Consider the following 19,556-nt stretch of genomic DNA (forward strand, 5'->3'; position numbering starts at 1 on the left):
CTGAAGCTTCACTGTAACGTGTAGAACATCAAGAGTGGACCATCAACAAAACGTTAACAATTGATCAAATGCATCCAATGACAATGCCTGAAATACTGTAGTCCTCTATCTTCTATTAGATTAGCCCAAGATGTAGTCTTAAAGGGGCAATCAGCAGTTGTTACATCCATTTTGGGACTTATACATGAATGATATGTACCCATTGTTTCTTTAAGAAATCACTTATAAATGCCTTATAAATGATGAGTTTCGTTCAACTGTCGTACCCCATCAGAACCCAAAATATAAGCTTTTTGTTTTACTGCAATGTTTGTCAGTAAATATAAACAAACACTGTATATCCTCAAAACATGGTTAAATCTATAATGTTGATATCATGGATGGTTGAATTTCTCCAGCCCCATCCCTCAGCTTTTTGCTGAAACGGGCATGAAGTACGCTTTGTTATTGTTTCTAATAGAGGTCGACCGATTGTGATTTTTCAAGGCCGATACCGATTATTGGAGGACCCAAAAAAACACGATACCGGTTAATCGGACGATTTAAATGTTTTATTGTTTTATTTATATATTTATATACACACACATTTTTGTAATATTGACAATTGCCACAATACTGAATGAACAATGAACACTTTTATTTTAACTTAATATAATCCATAAATAAAATCAATTTAGTCTCAAATGACATGAGAACATATGTTGACAGGAAGCAGCAGCTTTCATGGGTCTTCAATATTCCCAGTTCAGAAGTTTTAGGTTGTAGTGCAGAAAGCAGAGCTTGTCTGCATGTTCCCCTGTCAGTCAGCTCCTCTGCTTATCATAAATGTTCCCCACCTCACTGAACACTCTCTCTGCTTGGGACCGAAGAAGGTGGGGGACAGAGAAACTTGTTTGCCAGTGGAGCGAGTGATTGAAGTCTATCCTCATTCTGCTTCCACAGCTCCAAAAGCAAGCCGCTCTTTCTGTCAATGACAGGCTCTGTGAGGTAACGCTCAAACTCAAATTCAAAACTGCACTGGACTTCAGCCCTGCCCTCTTGGCTTCCAAGGATTCGAGCATAGAGGCTGTCCACCAGACTGGGTGGCTGATCTACCTGGTCTTCAGCCCTGCCCTCTTTGCTTCCAAGGATTCTGGCGTAGAGGCTGTCCACCAGACTGGGTGGCTGATCTACCTGGACTCTTTGCTTTTTTGCACCTGGGTCCTCCTCTTCACTTGTCCCTTCTACTGTGGCTCTGGGATTTGGTTTCCTTAGTAGGTCAGACTCCTCCTTCAGCCACTCTTTTGCTTTCTCTAATGCTTTCCCTGAGCTGAAGGCATAGCTCTTGTAACGTGGATCCAGGACAGTTGCCAGCACCAGGCACTTTGTCTCCTCGGCCTTGGAGAACCTCCTTGTCAGACTATCCAACATGGTGTTCTGTAAAGTTTTGATGCCTTCGAGTAGAAGAACCCTCCTGCTGCAGCATCAGCTTCAGCACCGACACACTGGGAATGCTTCATGCTGCTGTAGATTTGGAGTGGCTCATCTCCAGTGTCACCTCCTCCATAGGTGCCAGAGTCTCAATTAGGTTAGAGACAATGTCCCATTGTGAAGCAGACAAACTGCTGATGTTTCCGTATTCACCTGCATACACATTCAGTGCACGCCTCTGTTCAAACATCCTCTGCAACATGTGTAGTGTTGAGTTCCAGCGAGTTTGAACTGCTTGGATGATGCTGTGTTTGGGAAGGTCAAGCTCTTCCTGAATGGCCCTCAGCCTCTGTTTGGCCAGTACAGAGTGGTCAAAGTGAGTTGCACAGTTCTTCTACATGGCAATAATGTCTAGCACAGCTGTCTGACTGGATAGGCTATCATTGATTACAAGCTGTAGGGTGTGTGCACTGTAGCTGAAGTCTGGAAGCTCTGCCAGTCTCATATCTTTCACCATGTTTGCCCCACTGTCCCTGAGGACCAGCACTACACGTTCTGTGTGGATTTCACAGTATTCCAACATGGTCAAAAACATCTCTCTGATGTAGTTTCCTGTGTGTGATCCAATCATAGTCTTGACATTCAGCACAACCTGCTTTCTTGTCCAGACATTGTCAATGAAATGTCCAGTAATCAAATCAAATGTATTTATATAGCCCTTCGTACATCAGCTGATATCTCAAAGTGCTGTACAGAAACCCAGCCTAAAACCCCAAACAGCAAGCAATGCAGGTGTAGAAGCACGGTGGCTAGGAAAAACTCCAGAGAAAGGCCAAAACCTAGGAAGAAACCTAGAGAGGAACCAGGCTATGTGGGGTGGCCAGTCCTCTTCTGGCTGTGTCGGGTGGAGATTATAACAGAACATGGCCAAGATGTTCAAATGTTCATAAATGACCAGCATGGTCGAATAATAATAAGGCAGAACAGTTGAAACTGGAGCAGCAGCACGGTCAGGTGGACTGGGGACAGCAAGGAGTCATCATGTCAGGTAGTCCTGGGGCATGGTCCTAGGGCTCAGGTCCTCCGAGAGAGAGAAAGAAAGAGAGAAGGAGAGAATTAGAGAACGCACACTTAGATTCACACAGGACACCGAATAGGACAGGAGAAGTACTCCAGATATAACAAGCTGACCCTAGCCCCCCGACACATAAACTACTGCAGCATAAATACTGGAGGCTGAGACAGGAGGGGTCAGGAGACACTGTGGCCCCATCCGAGGACACCCCCGGACAGGGCCAAACAGGAAGGATATAACCCCACCCACTTTGCCAAAGCACAGCCCCCACACCACTAGAGGGATATTTTCAACCACCAACTTAGCATCCTGAGACAAGGCTGAGTATAGCCCACAAAGATCTCCGCCATGGCACAACCCAAGGGGGGGGCGCCAACCCAGACAGGATGACCACATCAGTGAATCAACCCACTCAGGTGACGCACCCCTTCCAGGGATGGCATGAGAGAGCCCCAGTAAGCCAGTGACTCAGCCCCTGTAATAGGGTTAGAATCCCAGTGGAAAGAGGGGAACCGGCCAGGCAGAGACAGTAAGGTTCATCAGGGACTCTGTAGTGCCTGACCAGCAGTCAGTTGTGAATGCGATGTGTGGAGCGTTCACTGGTGCCACCAGATTCTTCACTTTCATCACAACTCTTTCATGTGTTTTATCTAGCATTTCGGTGCTAAATACATTTTTAATCTTTGATCCTGTACCGGAATTCAGCAAGAGTAATCAGCCGCTGAAAACCACTGTGAATGGCTGGTTGTCACACCACTGTGAATGGCTGGTTGTCACACCACTGTGAATGGCTGGTTGTCAGTTGCAATCATCTCAATACATCCATCTTCTTGGCCCTTGGGTCTTTGTCCTGCCATTTTGCTTGTTTATTAAAAAGTTGTAAGATTGTAGCCTGCAATGTGCCTGTATCACTTTTTCCTTGTGAACAATTTGCGTTTGCTTTTTTAGTTATTGCTTCCTTATGGGCTTCTGGGTGGGTGTTCTTAAGGTGATTCCACAGGTTGGTGGTATGTTTTGATTTAGCTGTTGCTGACCCCATGCTTACATCTTTATCACAAATAAGACACCTTGCTTTCCCTGGTGCCTATTCAATGTAATAGTCCCACACTGGTGCTCTGCTTTTCTCTGCCATCTGTAAAACACACACACACACACATACAGCTCTGAAGTGCCAACGATACTGAAGAGTATGCTTAGGAGACAAATACTCTCAACTGTTTGAATAAAAATAGAGTTTAAGTTACCTGTGATGAATGTTGAAAACAAAAACTGTAATTTATATATGCAGGAAATCCTATTTTAATAATGGGCATGGTAAGAATTGACTACCAAAGTGCGAGTCATAATTCCCATGACACCTTCCAGCCAAATCTGAAAAGCAGTTCCTTCATTCATTTATTCTATAGGATATTTTTATATTCACTTAAAATAAGGTCTGTGTTTCGTGTAGGCTTACACCACCTTGCCAATTTGATAACTGTGTAGATATCCATAGGACAAGGTACCTGATCAATATAAGCGAAGATAAAACTATTTGTAGAGTGGATTGATGAAAATATGTTGACAAACGTTACCTTATCCTAGTGAGATTTACATGGGTATCAAAACGCTGAGGCGGTTTAAGCCTGCACGAAACACAGACCTTATTGGAAGTAGATCAAGACATTCTCTATGGAAGACATGAACGGTAAAATAACGAAGGAACCCCTTTCAAGTTCAGCCGCGTGTTATTATAGGAATTATGACGTGTCGACTATTTCTCTCTAAACCATATACCTTTGACTATTACGAGCCTGCTGCTGCCTACCACCGCTCAGTCAGACTGCTATATCAAATCATACACTTAACTATATATAATAAACACACAAATACTAGCCTTAAGTCATTATGGTCAAATCCGGAAACTATCATTTCGAAAACAAAACCTTTATTCTATCAGTGAAATACGGAAACGTTCAGTATTTTATCTAACGGGTGGGTGGCATCCATAAGTCTAAATATTGTTGTTACATTGCAAAACCTTCAATGTTATGTCATAATTATGTAAAATTTCGGCAAATTAGTTCGCAACGAGACAGGCGGCCCAAACTGTTGCATATACCCTGACTCTGCGTGCAATGAACGCAAGAGAAGTGACACAATTTGCCTAGTTAATATTGCCTGCTAACATGAATTTCTTTCAACTAAATATGCAGGTTTTTAAAAATATACTTCTGTGTATTGATTTGAAAAAAGGCATTGATGTTTATGGTTAGGTACATTCGTGCAAAGATTGTGCTTTTTTTCTCAAATGCGCTTTTGTTGAATCATCCCCCGTTTGGCGAAGTTGGCTGTTTGTTTTTGGAAGAAATAGTCTTCACACAGTTCGCAACGAGCCAGGCGGCCCAAACTGCTGCATATACCCTGACTCTGTTGCACAGAACGCAAGAGAAGTGACACAATTTCCCTAGTTAAAATAAATTCATGTTAGCAGGCAATATTAACTAAATGCAAGGCTTTGAGGGTGACTGTTGTTGATGTGTGCAGAGGGTCCCTGGTTCACGCCCGGGTATGGGCAAGGGGACGGTTTAAAGTTATACTGTTACATTGATGCTGTTGACCCGGATCACTGGTTGCTGCGGAAAAGGAGGAGGTCAAAAGGGGGGTGAGTGTAACGGATGTGAAACGGCTAGCTAGTTAGCGGTGGTGCGCGCTAAATAGCGTTTCAATCGGTGACGTCACTTGCTCTGAGACCTTGAAGTAGTGGTTCCCCTTGCTCTGCAAGGGCCGTGGCTTTTGTGGAGCGATGGGTAACGATGCTTCGTGGGTGACTGTTGTTGATGTGTGCAGAGGGTTCCTGGTTCGCGCCCGGGTATGGGCGAGGGGACGGTCTAAAGTTATACTGTTACACAATGACACTGCTTTTTTCGCGAAATGCTTTTGTTAAATCATCACCCGTTTGGAAAAGGCTGTGATTCAATGATAAATTACCAGGCACCGCATGCAACGCAGGACAAGCTAGATGAACTAGTAATATCATAAACCATGTGTAGTTAACTAGTGATTATTTAAAGTTTAATGCTAGCTAGCAACTTACCTTGGCTCCTTGCTGCATTCGCATAACAGGTCGTCAGCCTGCCACGCAGTCTCCTCGTGGAGTGCAATGTAATCGGCCACAATCGGTGTCCAAAAATGCAGATCGCCGAATGTTATGAAAACTTTAAATCGACCCAAATTAATCGTCCATTCCCATTTAATCGGTCGACCTCTAGTCTGCACAATGCAATATCAACCCTGAACATGTCGGACTGTTTTTCTCCACTACATCACTGTATTCTGACGTAAGCTCTGGACCATTACACCGGATAATCGCAGCTAGCTAGCTGCTACCGAGTGGACCAGCCCCGAAGCTAGCCTTGAGCCAGGCCTATCTCCTGGCCTGCTCACTGGACCCTATGATCACTCAGCTACACAGCTCATGCCTCCCGGACTCTTCACTAAGACGACTACATCACCGGATTCCTGCTGTAAGCTCTGGACCTTTGCACCGGAGTGGCTATAGTGGCTAACGTCCTTGTCCCGAAGCTAGCACCAGTTAGCCTCGAGTCAGGTGCATTTCCCGGCTAACAAACAAAATGACTCCAGCTACAATACCTCTTTTGCCAATGGCCTGGACCATTTGTCGACACGGAACCCCGCCGATCCATCACGTCTGGTCTGCCGACATAATTCCGTCTGATGTGCCCTAAACCGGCCTTTGCCGGACGTCGGTGATGCCCTGGTCCCGACGCTAGCACCAGTTAGCCTCGAGCCAGGCGCAGTAAAGACTTAGTAAGTAAAGACTACCTAAGGGTTTCCCTCTTTCATATTCCTGTTCACTGGACCCTATGATCACTTGGCTACATAGCTGATGCCCGTTGGACTGTTCATTAATCACAGTACTCCATTTAGTTTATTTTGTTTATCTGTCGGCCCCAGCCTCGAACTTAGGCCCTGTGTGTAGTTAACTGACCCTTTTCTGCCCATTCATCACCATTTTACCTGTTGTTGTTGTCTTAGCTTGCTCTCCCAATCAACACCTGTGATTGCTTTGTACCTCACTTTATGTCTCTCTCTAATGTAAATATGCATTGTATACTGTTTAGGGTAGTTATCATTGTTTTATTTTACTGCGGAGCCCCTAGTCCCACTCAACATGCCTCAGAGAGCTCTTTTGTCCCACCTCCCACACATGTGGTGACCTCACCTATCATAACTGGTGCCTCCAGAGATGCAACCTCTCTTATCGTCACTCAATGCCTAGGTTTCCCTCCACTGTACCCGCACCCTACCATACCCATGTCTGTACATTATGTCTTGAATCTATCCTAGCACGTCCATAAATCTGCTCCTTTTATTCTCTGTTCACAACGCACTAGACGACCAGTTCTGATAGCCTTTAGCTGTACCCTCTCCCTACTCCTCTGTTCCTCGGGTGATGTAGAGGTTAACCTAGGCCCTGTGTGTCCCCAGGCGTTCTCATTTGTTGACCTTTGTAACCGTAAAAGCCTTGGTTTCATGCATGTTAACATCAGAAGCCTCCTCCCTAAGTTTGTTTTACTCACTGCTTCAGCAACCTTGATGTCCTTGCCGTGTCTGAATCCTGGCTTTGGAAGGCCACCAAAAATTCAACTACAACATTTTCCGTCAAGATAGAACTGCCAAAGGGGGAGGAGTTGCAATCTACTGCAGAGATGGCATGCATAGTTCTGTCATACTTTCCAGGTCTATGCCCAAACAGTTTTAGGTTCTAATTTAAAAAATGTATCTCTCCAGAAATAAGTCTTGCACTGTTTCCGCCTGTTACTAACCCTCCTCAGCTCCCAGCTGTGGCCTGGACACCATATGTGAATTTATTGCCCCCCATATATCTTCAGAGTTCGTTCTGTTAGGTGACCTAAACTGGGATATGCTTAACACCCCGTCCATCCTACAATCCAAGCTAGATGCCCTCAATCTCACACAAATTATCAAGGAACGCACCAGGTACAACCCTAAATCTGTAAACATGGGCACCCTCATAGATATTATCCTGACCAACTTGCCCTCCAAATACACCTATGCTGTTTTCAATCAGGATCTCGGCGATCACTGCCTCATTGTCTACATCCGTTATGGGTTCGCGGTCAAACGACCAACCCTCATCACTGTCAAACGCTCCCTAAATCACTTCTGCGAGCAGGCCTTTCTAATCGACCTGGTCCGGGTATCCTGGAAGGATATTGACCTCATCCCGTCAGTAGAGGATGCCTGGTTGTTCTTTTAAAAGTAATTTCCTCACCAACTTAAATAAGCATGCCCCTTTCAAAAAATGTAGAACTAAGAACAGATATAGCCCTTGGTTCACTCCAGACGTGACTGTCCTAGACCAGCACAAATACATCCTGTGGTGTACTGCACTAGTGTCGAATTGTCCCCCGCAATATGCAACTTTTCAGAGAAGTCAGGAACCAATACACGCAGTCAGTTAGGAAAGCAAAGGCTAGCTTTTTCAAACAGAAATGTGCATCCTGTAGCTCTAACTCCAAAAAGTTTTGGGACACTGTAAAGTCCATGGAGAATAAGAGCACCTCCTCCCAGCTGCCCACTGCACTGAGGCTAGGAAACACTGTCACCACTGATAAATCCACAATAATCGAGAATTTCAATAAGCATTTCTGTACGGCTGGCCATGCTTTCCTCCTGGCTACCCCAACCCCGCCCAACAGCTCCACACCCCATCAGCTAGTTAACCAAGCCTCCCCAGCTTCTCCTTCACCCAAATCCAGATTGCTGATGTTCTGAAAGAGCTGCAAAACCCGTACAAATCAGCTGGTCTAGTCAGTCTGGACTAAAGTTATCCACGGCCATTGTTGCAACCCCTATTACTAGTCTGTTCAACCGCTCTTTCGTATCGTCCGAGATTCCTAAAGATTGGAAAGCTTCTGCAGTCATCCCACTCTTCAAAGGGGGTGACACGCAAGACCCAAACTGTTACAGACCTATATCCATCCTGTCCTGCCTTTCTAAAGTCTTCGAAAGCCAAGTTAACTTCTCTAGGGTATGTGGGACGGTAGCGTCCCACCTCATCAACAGCCAGTGAAACTGCAAGGTGCCAAATTCAAACAACAGAAATCCCATAATTAAAATCCTCAAACAAACAAGTATTTTACGCCATTTTAAAGATACACTTGTTGTAAATCCAGCCAAACTGTCCGATTTCAAAAAGACAAAAGCACACCAAATGATTGTTAGGTATGAGCCAAGTCACAGAAAAAGACAGCCATTTTTCCTGCCAAAGAGAGCAGTAACAAAAAGCAGAAATAGAGAGAAAATTAATCACTAACCTTTGATGACCTTCATCAGATGACACTCATAGGACTTCATGTTACAGAATACATGTTTGTTTTGTTCGGTAAAGTTCATATTTATATCCAAAACTCTGAGTTTAGGCGGGACGCTACTGTCTCACTTGGCAAAAAGCCTGAGAAAATGCAGAGCGCCAAATTAATTACTTTGAAAATTACCATAAAATGAAACTTTCATTAAATCACACATGAAAGATACCAAATTAAAGCTACACTGGTTGTGAATCCAGCCAACATGTCAGAATTCAAATAGGTTTTTCGGCGAAAGCATACGATGCTATTATCTGAGGATAGTACCATTGTAAACAAAGAGAGATAAGCATATTCAACCCTGCAGGCAAGACACAAAACGCAGAAATAAAAAATATAATTCATGCCTTACCTTTGACGAGCTTCTGTTGTTGGCACTCCAATATGTCCCATAAATATCACAAATGGTCCCTTTGTTCGATTAATTCCGTCATTATATATCCAAAATGTCCATTTATTTGGCGCGTTTGATCCAGAAAAACACAGGTTCCAACTTGCTCAAACGTGATGACAAAATAGCTCAAAGGTTACCTGTAAACTTTGCCCAAAAATGTCAAACTACTTTTTTAATACAACTTTAGGTATTTAACGTAAATAATCGATCAAATTGAAGATGGGATGATCTGTGTTCAATACAGGGTTAAAACCAACTATAGCTAGCCTTCTGGTCTCGCGCATCTAACAAACAGGACATGTCGAGTGACTCTCTTTCAAGATGGCCGTACTTCTTCATTACACAAAGGAATAACCTCAACCAATTTCTCAAGACTGTTGACATCCAGTGAAAGCGGTAGGAACTGCAAGCATGTCCCTTAGAAATCTGGATGGTTTGTCCTCGGCGTTTCGTCTGCTAAATAAGTTCTGTTATACTCAGACATGATGCAAACAGTTTTAGAAACTTCAGAGTGTTTTAAATCCAAATCCACTAATAAAATGAATATCTTATCTTCTGGGTAGCTGGCAGTTTAATTTGGGCATGCTTTTCATCCACAATTCTGACTGCTGCCCCCTACCCTAGAGAAGTTAACAAACAGATCACTGACCATTTCGAATCCCACCGTACCTTCTCCGCTGTGATATCCGGTTTCCGAGCTGGTCACGGGTGCACCTCATCCACACTCAAGGTACTAAACGATATAACCACCATCGATAAAAGACAGTACTGTGCAGCCGTCTTCATCAACCTGGCCTGTTGTCCGGACCTCTGGGAGTCTCTATGAGGGTACCACAGGGTTCAATTCTCGGGCCGACTCTTTTCTGTATATATCAACGATGTCGCTCTTGCTTTTCTGTATACATCTGGCCCTTCTTTGCACACTGTGTTAACAAACCCCCAAATGAGCTTCAATGCCATGCTCTTCAACCGATGGCTGCCCGCCCGACTAGCATCACTACTCTGGACGGTTCTGACTTAGAATATGTGGACAACAACAAATACCTAGGTGTCTGGATAGAGTCTCCTTCCAGACTCATATTAAGCATCTCCAATCCAAAAGTAATTCTAGAATCGGCTTCCTATTTCGCAACAAAGCCTCCTTCACTCACGCTGCCAAACATACCCTCGTAAAACTGACTATCCTACCGATTCTTGACTTCTGCGATATCATTTACAAAATAGCCTCCAACTCTACTCAGGAAACTGGATGCAGTCTATCACAGTGCCATCCGTTTTTTCACCAAAGGCTCATATACCACCCACCACTACGACCTGTATGCTCTCGTCGGCTGGCCCTCGCTACATATTCGTCACCTAACCCACTGGCTCCAGATCATCTATATGTCTTTGCTATGTAAAGCTCTGCCTTAACTCAGCTCACTGGTCACCATAGCAACACTCACCCATATCACGCGCTCCAGCAGGTATATCTCACTGGTCATCCCCAAAGCCAACACCTCTTTGGCTGCCTTTCCTTACAGTTTTCTGCTGCCATTGACTGTAAGGAATTGCAAAAATCGCTGAAGTTGGAGACTTATATCTCCCTCACTAACTTTAAGCATCAGCTATCTGAGCAGCTTACCGCTCGCTGCAGCTGTACACAGCCCATCTGTAAATAGCCCATCCAACTAGCTACCTCATCCCCATTTTTTTGTGACTTTTTTCTCTTTTGCACACCAGTATTTCTACTTGCACATCATCTGCACATGTTCATTTCCATAGCAGTACTTCGCTACTATGGCCTATTTATTGCCGTGCCTCCTTACTCCATTTGCACACACTGTATATAGACTTTTTTATTTTGTTATTGACTGTACGTTTGTTTTTTTGTCGCACTACTTTGATTTATCTTGGCCAGGTCACAGTTGTAAATGAGAACTTGTTCTCAACTGGCCTACATGGTTAAATAACGGTGAAAACTACATTTAATTAAATATACATTTAAAAAATCATAACTTTATTGACAACACCCAATTGGATACTGTCATTAACGTGGTTCTTAATACGGTAGCAAACATTATATTAAGCAGGACATTCAAGCGAGTCTTACAATTATAATCCAAAGTAGTGTGAAATGCACTTATAAGCTTCCTGGAAATGGAGGTTACTTCCCTGAGTTTTCCCCCATTCACATTCAGAATACATTGTGAGAAACTAAAATCTTTGCTCACCATTTTTGCTCTAATCAGATATTGTACATCCATAACTATCGGTTTCCTCATTAGCAGGGAGGAGTTTCTACAACCAAATTGCATGTGCATCTCCCTCGTGCCGTAATTTTAGGAAACACAGAAAGGGGCGTATATAGGAGACCAAAAGTCGTCAGGCACACCGCTTAGAGTTTCAACAACATGAATAACTTATTTCTAGCCTACAATCATCGACGTTACTACTAATGTGAAAACAAGACAAAATATGATTATTGTTGCTCATTTTAAGATAATTGTCAAATAACTAACATTCATTACAAACGTCAATTGTTGTACAACATCATGGCTACGCTGTTGGCATCACCTGTTACAGTGGACTTCTGCTGCTGTTGTGGGCCTTTAATCATCTGTCTGACTTTGTTGTTTACACAGGAGAGATACTTCACTATCGTGGATCCTCTGGGGAGCCTCAACAACCTCATGATGCTGAACAGGCAGAGAAGAGTCTCTCCAGATCAGAACACCTCAATAAACACCTGCAGAGATCCACAGGGAAGAGAACTCACTACTGCTCTGACTGTGGGAAGAGATTCACCTCATCAGGCATAAAAATTCATCAGAGAACACACACCGGAGAGAAACCTTTTTGCTGTGTTCAATGTGGGAAGAGTTTTGGTCAATCTGGCCATCTGACAGTGCACCAGAGAACACACACAGGAGAGAAACCTTATAGTTGTGGTCAATGTAGGAAGAGTTTTTCAACATCTGGCTCTCTGACGCTGCACCAGAAAACACACACAGGAGAGAAACCTTATAGCTGTGGTCAATGTGGGAAGAGTTTTGGTAGATCTTGCTATCTGACTCAACACCAAAAGACACACACAGGAGAAAAACCTTATAGCTGTGGTCAATGTGGGAAGAGTTTTGGTCAATCTTGCCATCTGACTCAACACCAGAAGACACACACAGGAGAGAAATCTTATAGTTGTGGTCAATGTGGGATGAGTTTTCTTCGATCTGGAGAGTTGACAGTGCACCAGAGAATACACACAGGAGAGAAACCTTATAGCTGTGATCAATGTGGGAAGAGTTTTGCTGCATCTAGAACTCTGACTCAACACCAGAGAACACACACAGGAGAGAAACCTTATAGCTGTGGTCAATGTGGGAAGAGATGTTCGACATCTGGCCATCTGACTGTACACCAGAGAATACACACAGGAGAGAAACCTTATAGCTGTGATCAATGTGGGAAGAGATGTTCAACATCTGGCCATCTGACTGTACACCAGAGAACACACACAGGAGAGAAACCTTACAGCTGTGATCAATGTGGGAAGAGTTTTGGTCAATCTGGAGAGCTGACAGTGCACCAGAGAACACACACAGGAGAGAGACCTTATAGCTGTCATCAATGTGGGAAGAGTTTTGCTGCTTCGAGAACTCTGACTCAACACCAGAGATTACACACAGGAGAGAAATCTTATAGATGTGGTCAATGTGGGAAGAAATGTACAACATCTGGCTCTCTGACTGTACACCAGAGAACACACACAGGAGAGAATCCTTATAGCTGTGATCTTTGTGGGAAGAAATGTACTACATCTGGCTCTCTGACTGTACACCAGAGAACACACACAGGAGAGAATCCTTATAGCTGTGATCAATGTGGGAAGAAATGTACTACATCTGGCTCTCTGACTGTACACCAGAGAACACACACAGGAGAGAAACCTTATAGCTGTGATCAATGTGGGAAGAGTTTTACTACATCTGGCAATCTGACTGTACACCAGAGAACACACACAGGAGAGAAACCGTACAGCTGTGGTCAATGTGGAAAGAGTTTTGCTCTATCTAAAACTTTGACTCAACACCAGAGAATACACACAGGAGAGAAATCTTATAGCTGTGATACATGTGAGAAGACTTTTGGTCAATCTTGCCATCTGGTATCACACCAGAGAACACACACAGGAGAGAAACCTTATAGCTGTGGTCAATGTGGGAAGAGTTTTGGTCAATCTTGCCATCTGGTATCACACCAGAGAACACACACAGGAGAGAAACCTTATGGCTGTGCTCAATGTGGGAAGAGTTTTACTACATCTGGCTCGCTGACTCTACACCAGAGAACGCACACAGGAGTAAAATCTCATAGCTGTGATCAGTGTGACAAGAGATACTCTGATAAAAGATCTCTGATCAAACATCACAAAATACATACATGAAGGAGTTTTTTCATGATATCAATGAATTAATGTCACATAGTAGAATGTTTTTAACATTGTAGTAGAGGAGTATTTTAAGGAATTTCACAATATAGAACCCTAAACATTTGCCCCATTTAATTGATTTCAGCCTTGGATTTCAGCCAAAATCCAGGCTCTTGAAAGTGTACTATTTTATGTGATTTAACAAAAAAGTTACTAACACAAAAAGAGCTGTGTTATCAAAATGTGGCGAGCTGTTTTCTACAAATTGTCCTCTAAACAGTGATGTACACATTATTCCCAGATTCCGTGTGGTTTTTGAGCTGTTAGTTTTAACAAGGCGTGCAACCTCATCTCCCTCCTCTCGGCACAATTGATTTCAACATGATATCGATGAGTGATGACAAATAAGTGTTGTGTTCCTTTGTTTAGCGACCCCTAAATTGAAATGACTGACTGTCTTCTGCAGGTTGTCCTCTATCCCGTGAGGTAAAAGATATCTCCCATTTCCATGTGTTTTTTTTTTGTTGTGTCAGTTTCAACAGCACGTATAACCTGATTTCCCCTCTAATCGATATCAGTGATTTATTGCTACTTGTCAAAACAACAGCGTTTCTGGTGCTTGTGCAGTTTATAAGGTGCTTGTTTTAAAAATTACAAGTAACATGATTATTGTGGCAGATGTTTGTGTAAATAGCACATTTTATGTTTAGGTTTTCAATTTATCCCTAACTGTTTCTGCATATTGGTTATTGATTTGGACACGTTAAAACTGTGTTTTGACATTGGGGCTATCCCACCTAGCGAAATGTCATTGAAAATAAGACTATGCAACTAAATATTTCATATTTACATTTCATGTAACATTTAGTAATCATAAACATGTAACCAACTGACAATTTTTGGTACAATTATATTGACCCACTTTTAGAATATCAGGGTTAATTCTCAGATGTGCCAACTCAAATGTACTAGAGCATGACATTGGGGACTGGGCCCCGATCCAACAACATGCCTATCTAGTGAACCCTGAAAAGAGAGAGAAGCTCCGCGGTGAGGTGGAAAGTTATTACGGATATTGCAGGAGTTTCCTCTTGAAATCAGACATGTCCGTGGTAAGGACAACTTGAATGCTGATTGTCTCAAAGGTGGGCAGTCAAAAATATTTGTGTTTTGCGTTTAGCCAGTGCGTTGTCATGGATCACAATTTATTTTGACTGCATGTTTTTTTGTATTGGGAATGAGTTTTGTTTGGGCTCGTTCCAAGGGGATGAGAGTTCTAGAAGCTAGTGAGTTTTAGGAAGACGAGAGTTCTAGAAGCTAGTGGGAAAACAATAGTTTCCCCCCCCCCCTATTTTTAATTGTTGACAGTAGACACCATGTTTATATTGGTAAAGGTGAATCATTGTAGTTGATTATAATGTGAAATGGAAGTTGTTTTCTGTTGGTGGTGAGCAAACTTATCCAACAAAAATATAGGATATATTTGTTGTCTTAAGGGGGAAGGTGTTACAGGCTTTTGTTTTTCCATTTATGTTTTGAGGTTGGACTTTCGCCTGTGTAGCTTGTTAGCACCGATTGGTGTCACCTCATTAGTCAATATGTGTTACACCTGTCCATCTCGTTAGTGGGAAGGTGTTTCACCTGAGCTGTTCCAGGTTCTATTTAAGAGTGTCTGGCCCAGTGCTCCAGTTGTCTTGATAAATGTGGAGAGTCAACACCTTTTAGTTGTTCCACCTTTTTGGTTTGCTTCCCGTCTTTAAGTTTGGTGTTGGTGTTTCTTTTGTTTTCCTCTTCTTGGCAAGATTTAGTGGGTCTCGTGGTGGGTGTCTTTTATGTCCCAGTTGTTGTTACTAGTCAACTTCCAGTGGACACCCCCATAGTGTCTTTCAGAGCTCCTCCTAAAACATGTTTAGTTGTTTTTAGTTGCCTCTTCTGTTTGAGGGACATTTTTGGTTTTCTTGCTGGAGAATGTAACATTAAACATTGGAGAAAGACCAGATGTTTTGGGTTGAATATTGCAGTGAATTGTTAATATTTTAATTGATGAATGCTCATTAGTATTCAGTTTAGTTTTCAATTATTCTGTTTTTTGATCCTCTTATGATTGTTTTAAATATTTGTTTATTTTCATTGTTTTTCCTGTGAAGCCATTGTGTTGCATCCATGTCTGAAATATGCTGTATAAATAAAGCTTGATTTGATTTGAACATTTTACCTAAATGTGATTTCTGTCGTCCGATCGCTCCATTAGGTTCAGATCTAACAGGATGGGCTTTTGACATTTAAAATGGTTACGTTAGGGGTTAAGGTTAGGGTTGCGGGGAGGGATGTCCCAAGGATCTCAGATAGCATTGACCATTGTGCATTATTCTGTCTCTTTTATGTAGCAGGTGATGGGTTCTGTACTTTTAAATATGAAATATCCTTATGTGAAATTGAATGAAACAATAATGTATGTTGATGCTAATATGATGTACAATATTCCATGATGTTTCTATATGATAACAATAGAGTAATATATTTAATATGCCATGTAGTATTTTTAAACAGTTTCACTAATTAATTTGAATGAACTTAATCATTATGACACATCCCTTACTATTGTCATTGGTTGCACTGTCTGTCTACATAACCTGGTTCAAGTATTCATGACATCACCCTGAGGAAGGCACAGTGATCCTGAAACGTTGGTAAAAACCCATTAAATTGCTGGGAGTTTATACATGGAGTGTGCGACTTTATGTTGATAGTTTATTCGGCGTTAGTCATCACCTCCACACAAAGTATTTTTCTGGGTGTGCGCCAGCTCATGTTTTTTAAGGGTTGGTAACAACACGCTGATCCTCAACACAGTGGCCCCTCAGGGGTGCGTGCTCAGCCCCCTCCTGTACTTCCTGTTCACTCATGACTGCACGGCCAGGCATGACTCCAACACCATCATTACGTTTTCCGATGCCACAACAGTGGCCTGATCACCAACCACGAGGAGACAGCCTATATGTAGGAGGTCAGAGACCTTGCTGTGTGGTGCCAGGACTACAACCTCTCCCTCAACGTGAGCAAGACAAAGAAGATGATTGTGGACTACAGGGAAAGGAAGACAGAGCACACCCCCATTCTCATCGACGGGGCTGTAGTGAAGCAGGTTGAGAGCTTCAAGTTCCCTGATGTCCACATCACTAGCAAACTATCACAGTCCAAGCACACCAAGATAATCGTGAAGACGGCACGACAAAACCTATTCCCCCTCAGGAGACTGAAAAGTTTTAGCATGGGACCTCAGATCCTCAAAAGGTTCTACAGCTGCACCATCGAGAGCATGGTGACTGGTTGCATCACTTTCTGGTATAGCAACAGCTTAGCCTCCAACCACAAGGCACTACAGAGGGTAGTGCGTACAGCCCAGTACATCACTGGGGCCAAGCTTCCTGCCATCCAGGACCTCTATACCAGGCGGTATCAGAGGAAGGGCCCCCCCACACACTCTGTTATCATCTACGCATTGTCACTTTAATAACTCTACCTATATGTACATATTACCTCAATTGCCTCGACTAACCGGAGCCCCCGTACATTGACTCTGTACCAGTACCCCCTGTATATAGTCTCCACATTGACTCTGTACCGATACCCTACGTATATAGTCTAGTTATTGATATTTAACTTCTGCTCTTTAATGACTTGTTCCTTTTATTTCTTATTCTTATTTGTACTTTTTAAAACTGCATTGTTGGTTAGGGGCTTGTAAGTCAGCATTTCACTCTAAGGATTCACTGTAAGCATTTCACTACACCTGTTGTATTCGGCGCATGTGACTAATACAATTTGATTTGATAGACTCATACTACAGAATGAATGACTGACTGCCCAGTTCAACGTCTCACCTCATACTGTATTGTAGCAGCAGCAGCTGACTTGATCGTCGATGCTAATCATCATGTTTTGAATCTGAGAGTAAATAGATCTGACTACAACTCTAAAAATGAAGGGTTCAACTGGAGTTATTCTCAGGTCCCCTGAGAAACATAGGGTTCTTGACAATGAAAAACAGCCCCAAAAGTTTCTTCAAATAACTTCTTAGAAGGTGGGGTTCACTCTAACTTTATGGAAAAACTTTATAGAACCCCCCCCTGAATTTACAGGACTCAAGTGCAGTTTTATTTCAAATGTAGTACCCGGACGGAGAAAATCCAATAAGCGTTTTATAGTTTCATCCTTAGGGTAATTTATCCTAAAGTGGACACACTCCCATCACTTTCTGAGACAACTTTGTAGACTGTTTAATAACGCTTAAACCTCGTCTATCAAATTATCCATTAAAGATACCAACTCAAAACCTACGTTCATCTACATATGGGTTGTTTAAATTGTATCTAATTATATTCCCAGTATTACTTTATCAAATCTCTAGTAATCGATTATAGACACATACATTTTAATTTTATATGGATTCTGTGAAAATATGATGAATTGTAAGGAATTCTCAGGTACTCACGACAACCATTCCTTTTTCAAGGACTCTCCGCAGCTACGAAGCAGCTCTCCAAACATACTCCCAGCGGAACCAAAAAAATATGTTTGTTTCCCGGACAATGACCGGAATTCAACGGTTCTCTAACCTCCCAGAGACCACGGCAAAATCAAGCCTCCCAGGAACTATAGACCTTCCGCTGCTTTCTAAAATATTATTCCACTCCATGATACTCTGATGGGCAGTGAAGTAACGGAACCCCAAGATAACGTTATATCAAAGCTTATTATCCACATGTCAATCATCTGATTAAGCATATTTCTATACGAGGAACTATAGATCTCTAGGAGGACCTACGGATCTCTGTGAGGAACTATAGATCTCTGTGAGGGACTATAGATCTCTGTGAGGGACTATAGATCTCTGTGAGGGACTATAGATCTCTATGTTACTATCCAAACTTCTGATTAAGACTCAACTCACATATCACAATCACACAACTCTCATATCAGTCACACAACTCTCATATCACAGTCACACATCTCTCATATCAGTCACGTAACTCTCATACCACAGTCACACAATGCTATTCCCAAACATACCTAATCAATTAGTTGTTTTTCAACAATATTTTAACCTGCAGGAATATTTTCACATTTCTATCTCATGGTTAGTTCCTAGGATAATGCAACTCAGACATTTACATCTTTCAATACTTCTAAAATGGGGTCCAGGTTTAAAACAATTACCGGTGCACCTTACTATCTATATCATAAATTGTCTTAACTAGTTAACACAGATTATAGTTTGCATCCAGTTCACTCAAAGCCTCCTGACTCGGCCCTGTTTACGCTTCCAAGGTGCCCCCCTCACACAACAATACACACTCAGAGCCTACTGCCTCACTCAGAGCCTACTGCCACACTCAGAGCCTACTACCTTGGTCACAAGGTTTAGATTTGTATCAAAGATAGTTATAATTCTCAGCAGACAGTATCTGCTGTAAAAACATTACTCTTTGTGTAGAGACCAGGATCTGGCCCTGGGGTCATCTCTCCCTGGTACCATAGACAACAGAAACATTAACTTGTACTCTGGAATGCGGTCTCTTTAGGTTATATCACCCAAAATACATTGCAAATCTCCTGTCATTGTTTTCTCACAGCAGCCCATTCTCAAAAGAACACACAGACACTATAGTTCTAAGAACCCTCTATTCTGTTGCATAAACAACCGGGGGCCCATAACTTCACCTAACAATAACATAGACCAACTGTAGGACCCATAACTTCACCTAACAACAAATATAGGAAAATAGCTCTATGTGTTGTACAATAGCCTATCCATCAAGGAACAGTTCTCTACACATTATGAGCTAAGTATCTCTTTGTCCAAACATACTA

The 19,556-nt window shown here is 42.5% G+C and overlaps 1 protein-coding gene and 1 pseudogene across 1 annotated transcript; one reads left to right on the top strand and one right to left on the bottom strand.

Annotated features, from left to right (window-relative positions):
* Positions 1 to 837: 837 nt before the first annotated feature.
* On the bottom strand, positions 838 to 6,143 carry LOC116355410 (zinc finger BED domain-containing protein 4-like; annotated as a pseudogene).
* Positions 6,144 to 9,572: 3,429 nt separating this feature from the next.
* LOC109875995 (zinc finger protein 420-like) lies at positions 9,573 to 15,896 on the top strand. The gene is made up of 2 exons (XM_031799105.1): positions 9,573 to 9,579; positions 11,899 to 15,896. Exons 1-2 carry the CDS (start codon positions 9,573 to 9,575, stop codon positions 13,695 to 13,697), a joined length of 1,806 nt encoding a protein of 601 aa, XP_031654965.1. The 3' UTR covers positions 13,698 to 15,896.
* The last annotated feature ends 3,660 nt before the right edge of the window (positions 15,897 to 19,556 follow it).

This window comes from Oncorhynchus kisutch, linkage group LG20 (assembly GCF_002021735.2).
Source record: "Oncorhynchus kisutch isolate 150728-3 linkage group LG20, Okis_V2, whole genome shotgun sequence".
NCBI classification, from domain to species: domain Eukaryota; kingdom Metazoa; phylum Chordata; class Actinopteri; order Salmoniformes; family Salmonidae; genus Oncorhynchus; species Oncorhynchus kisutch.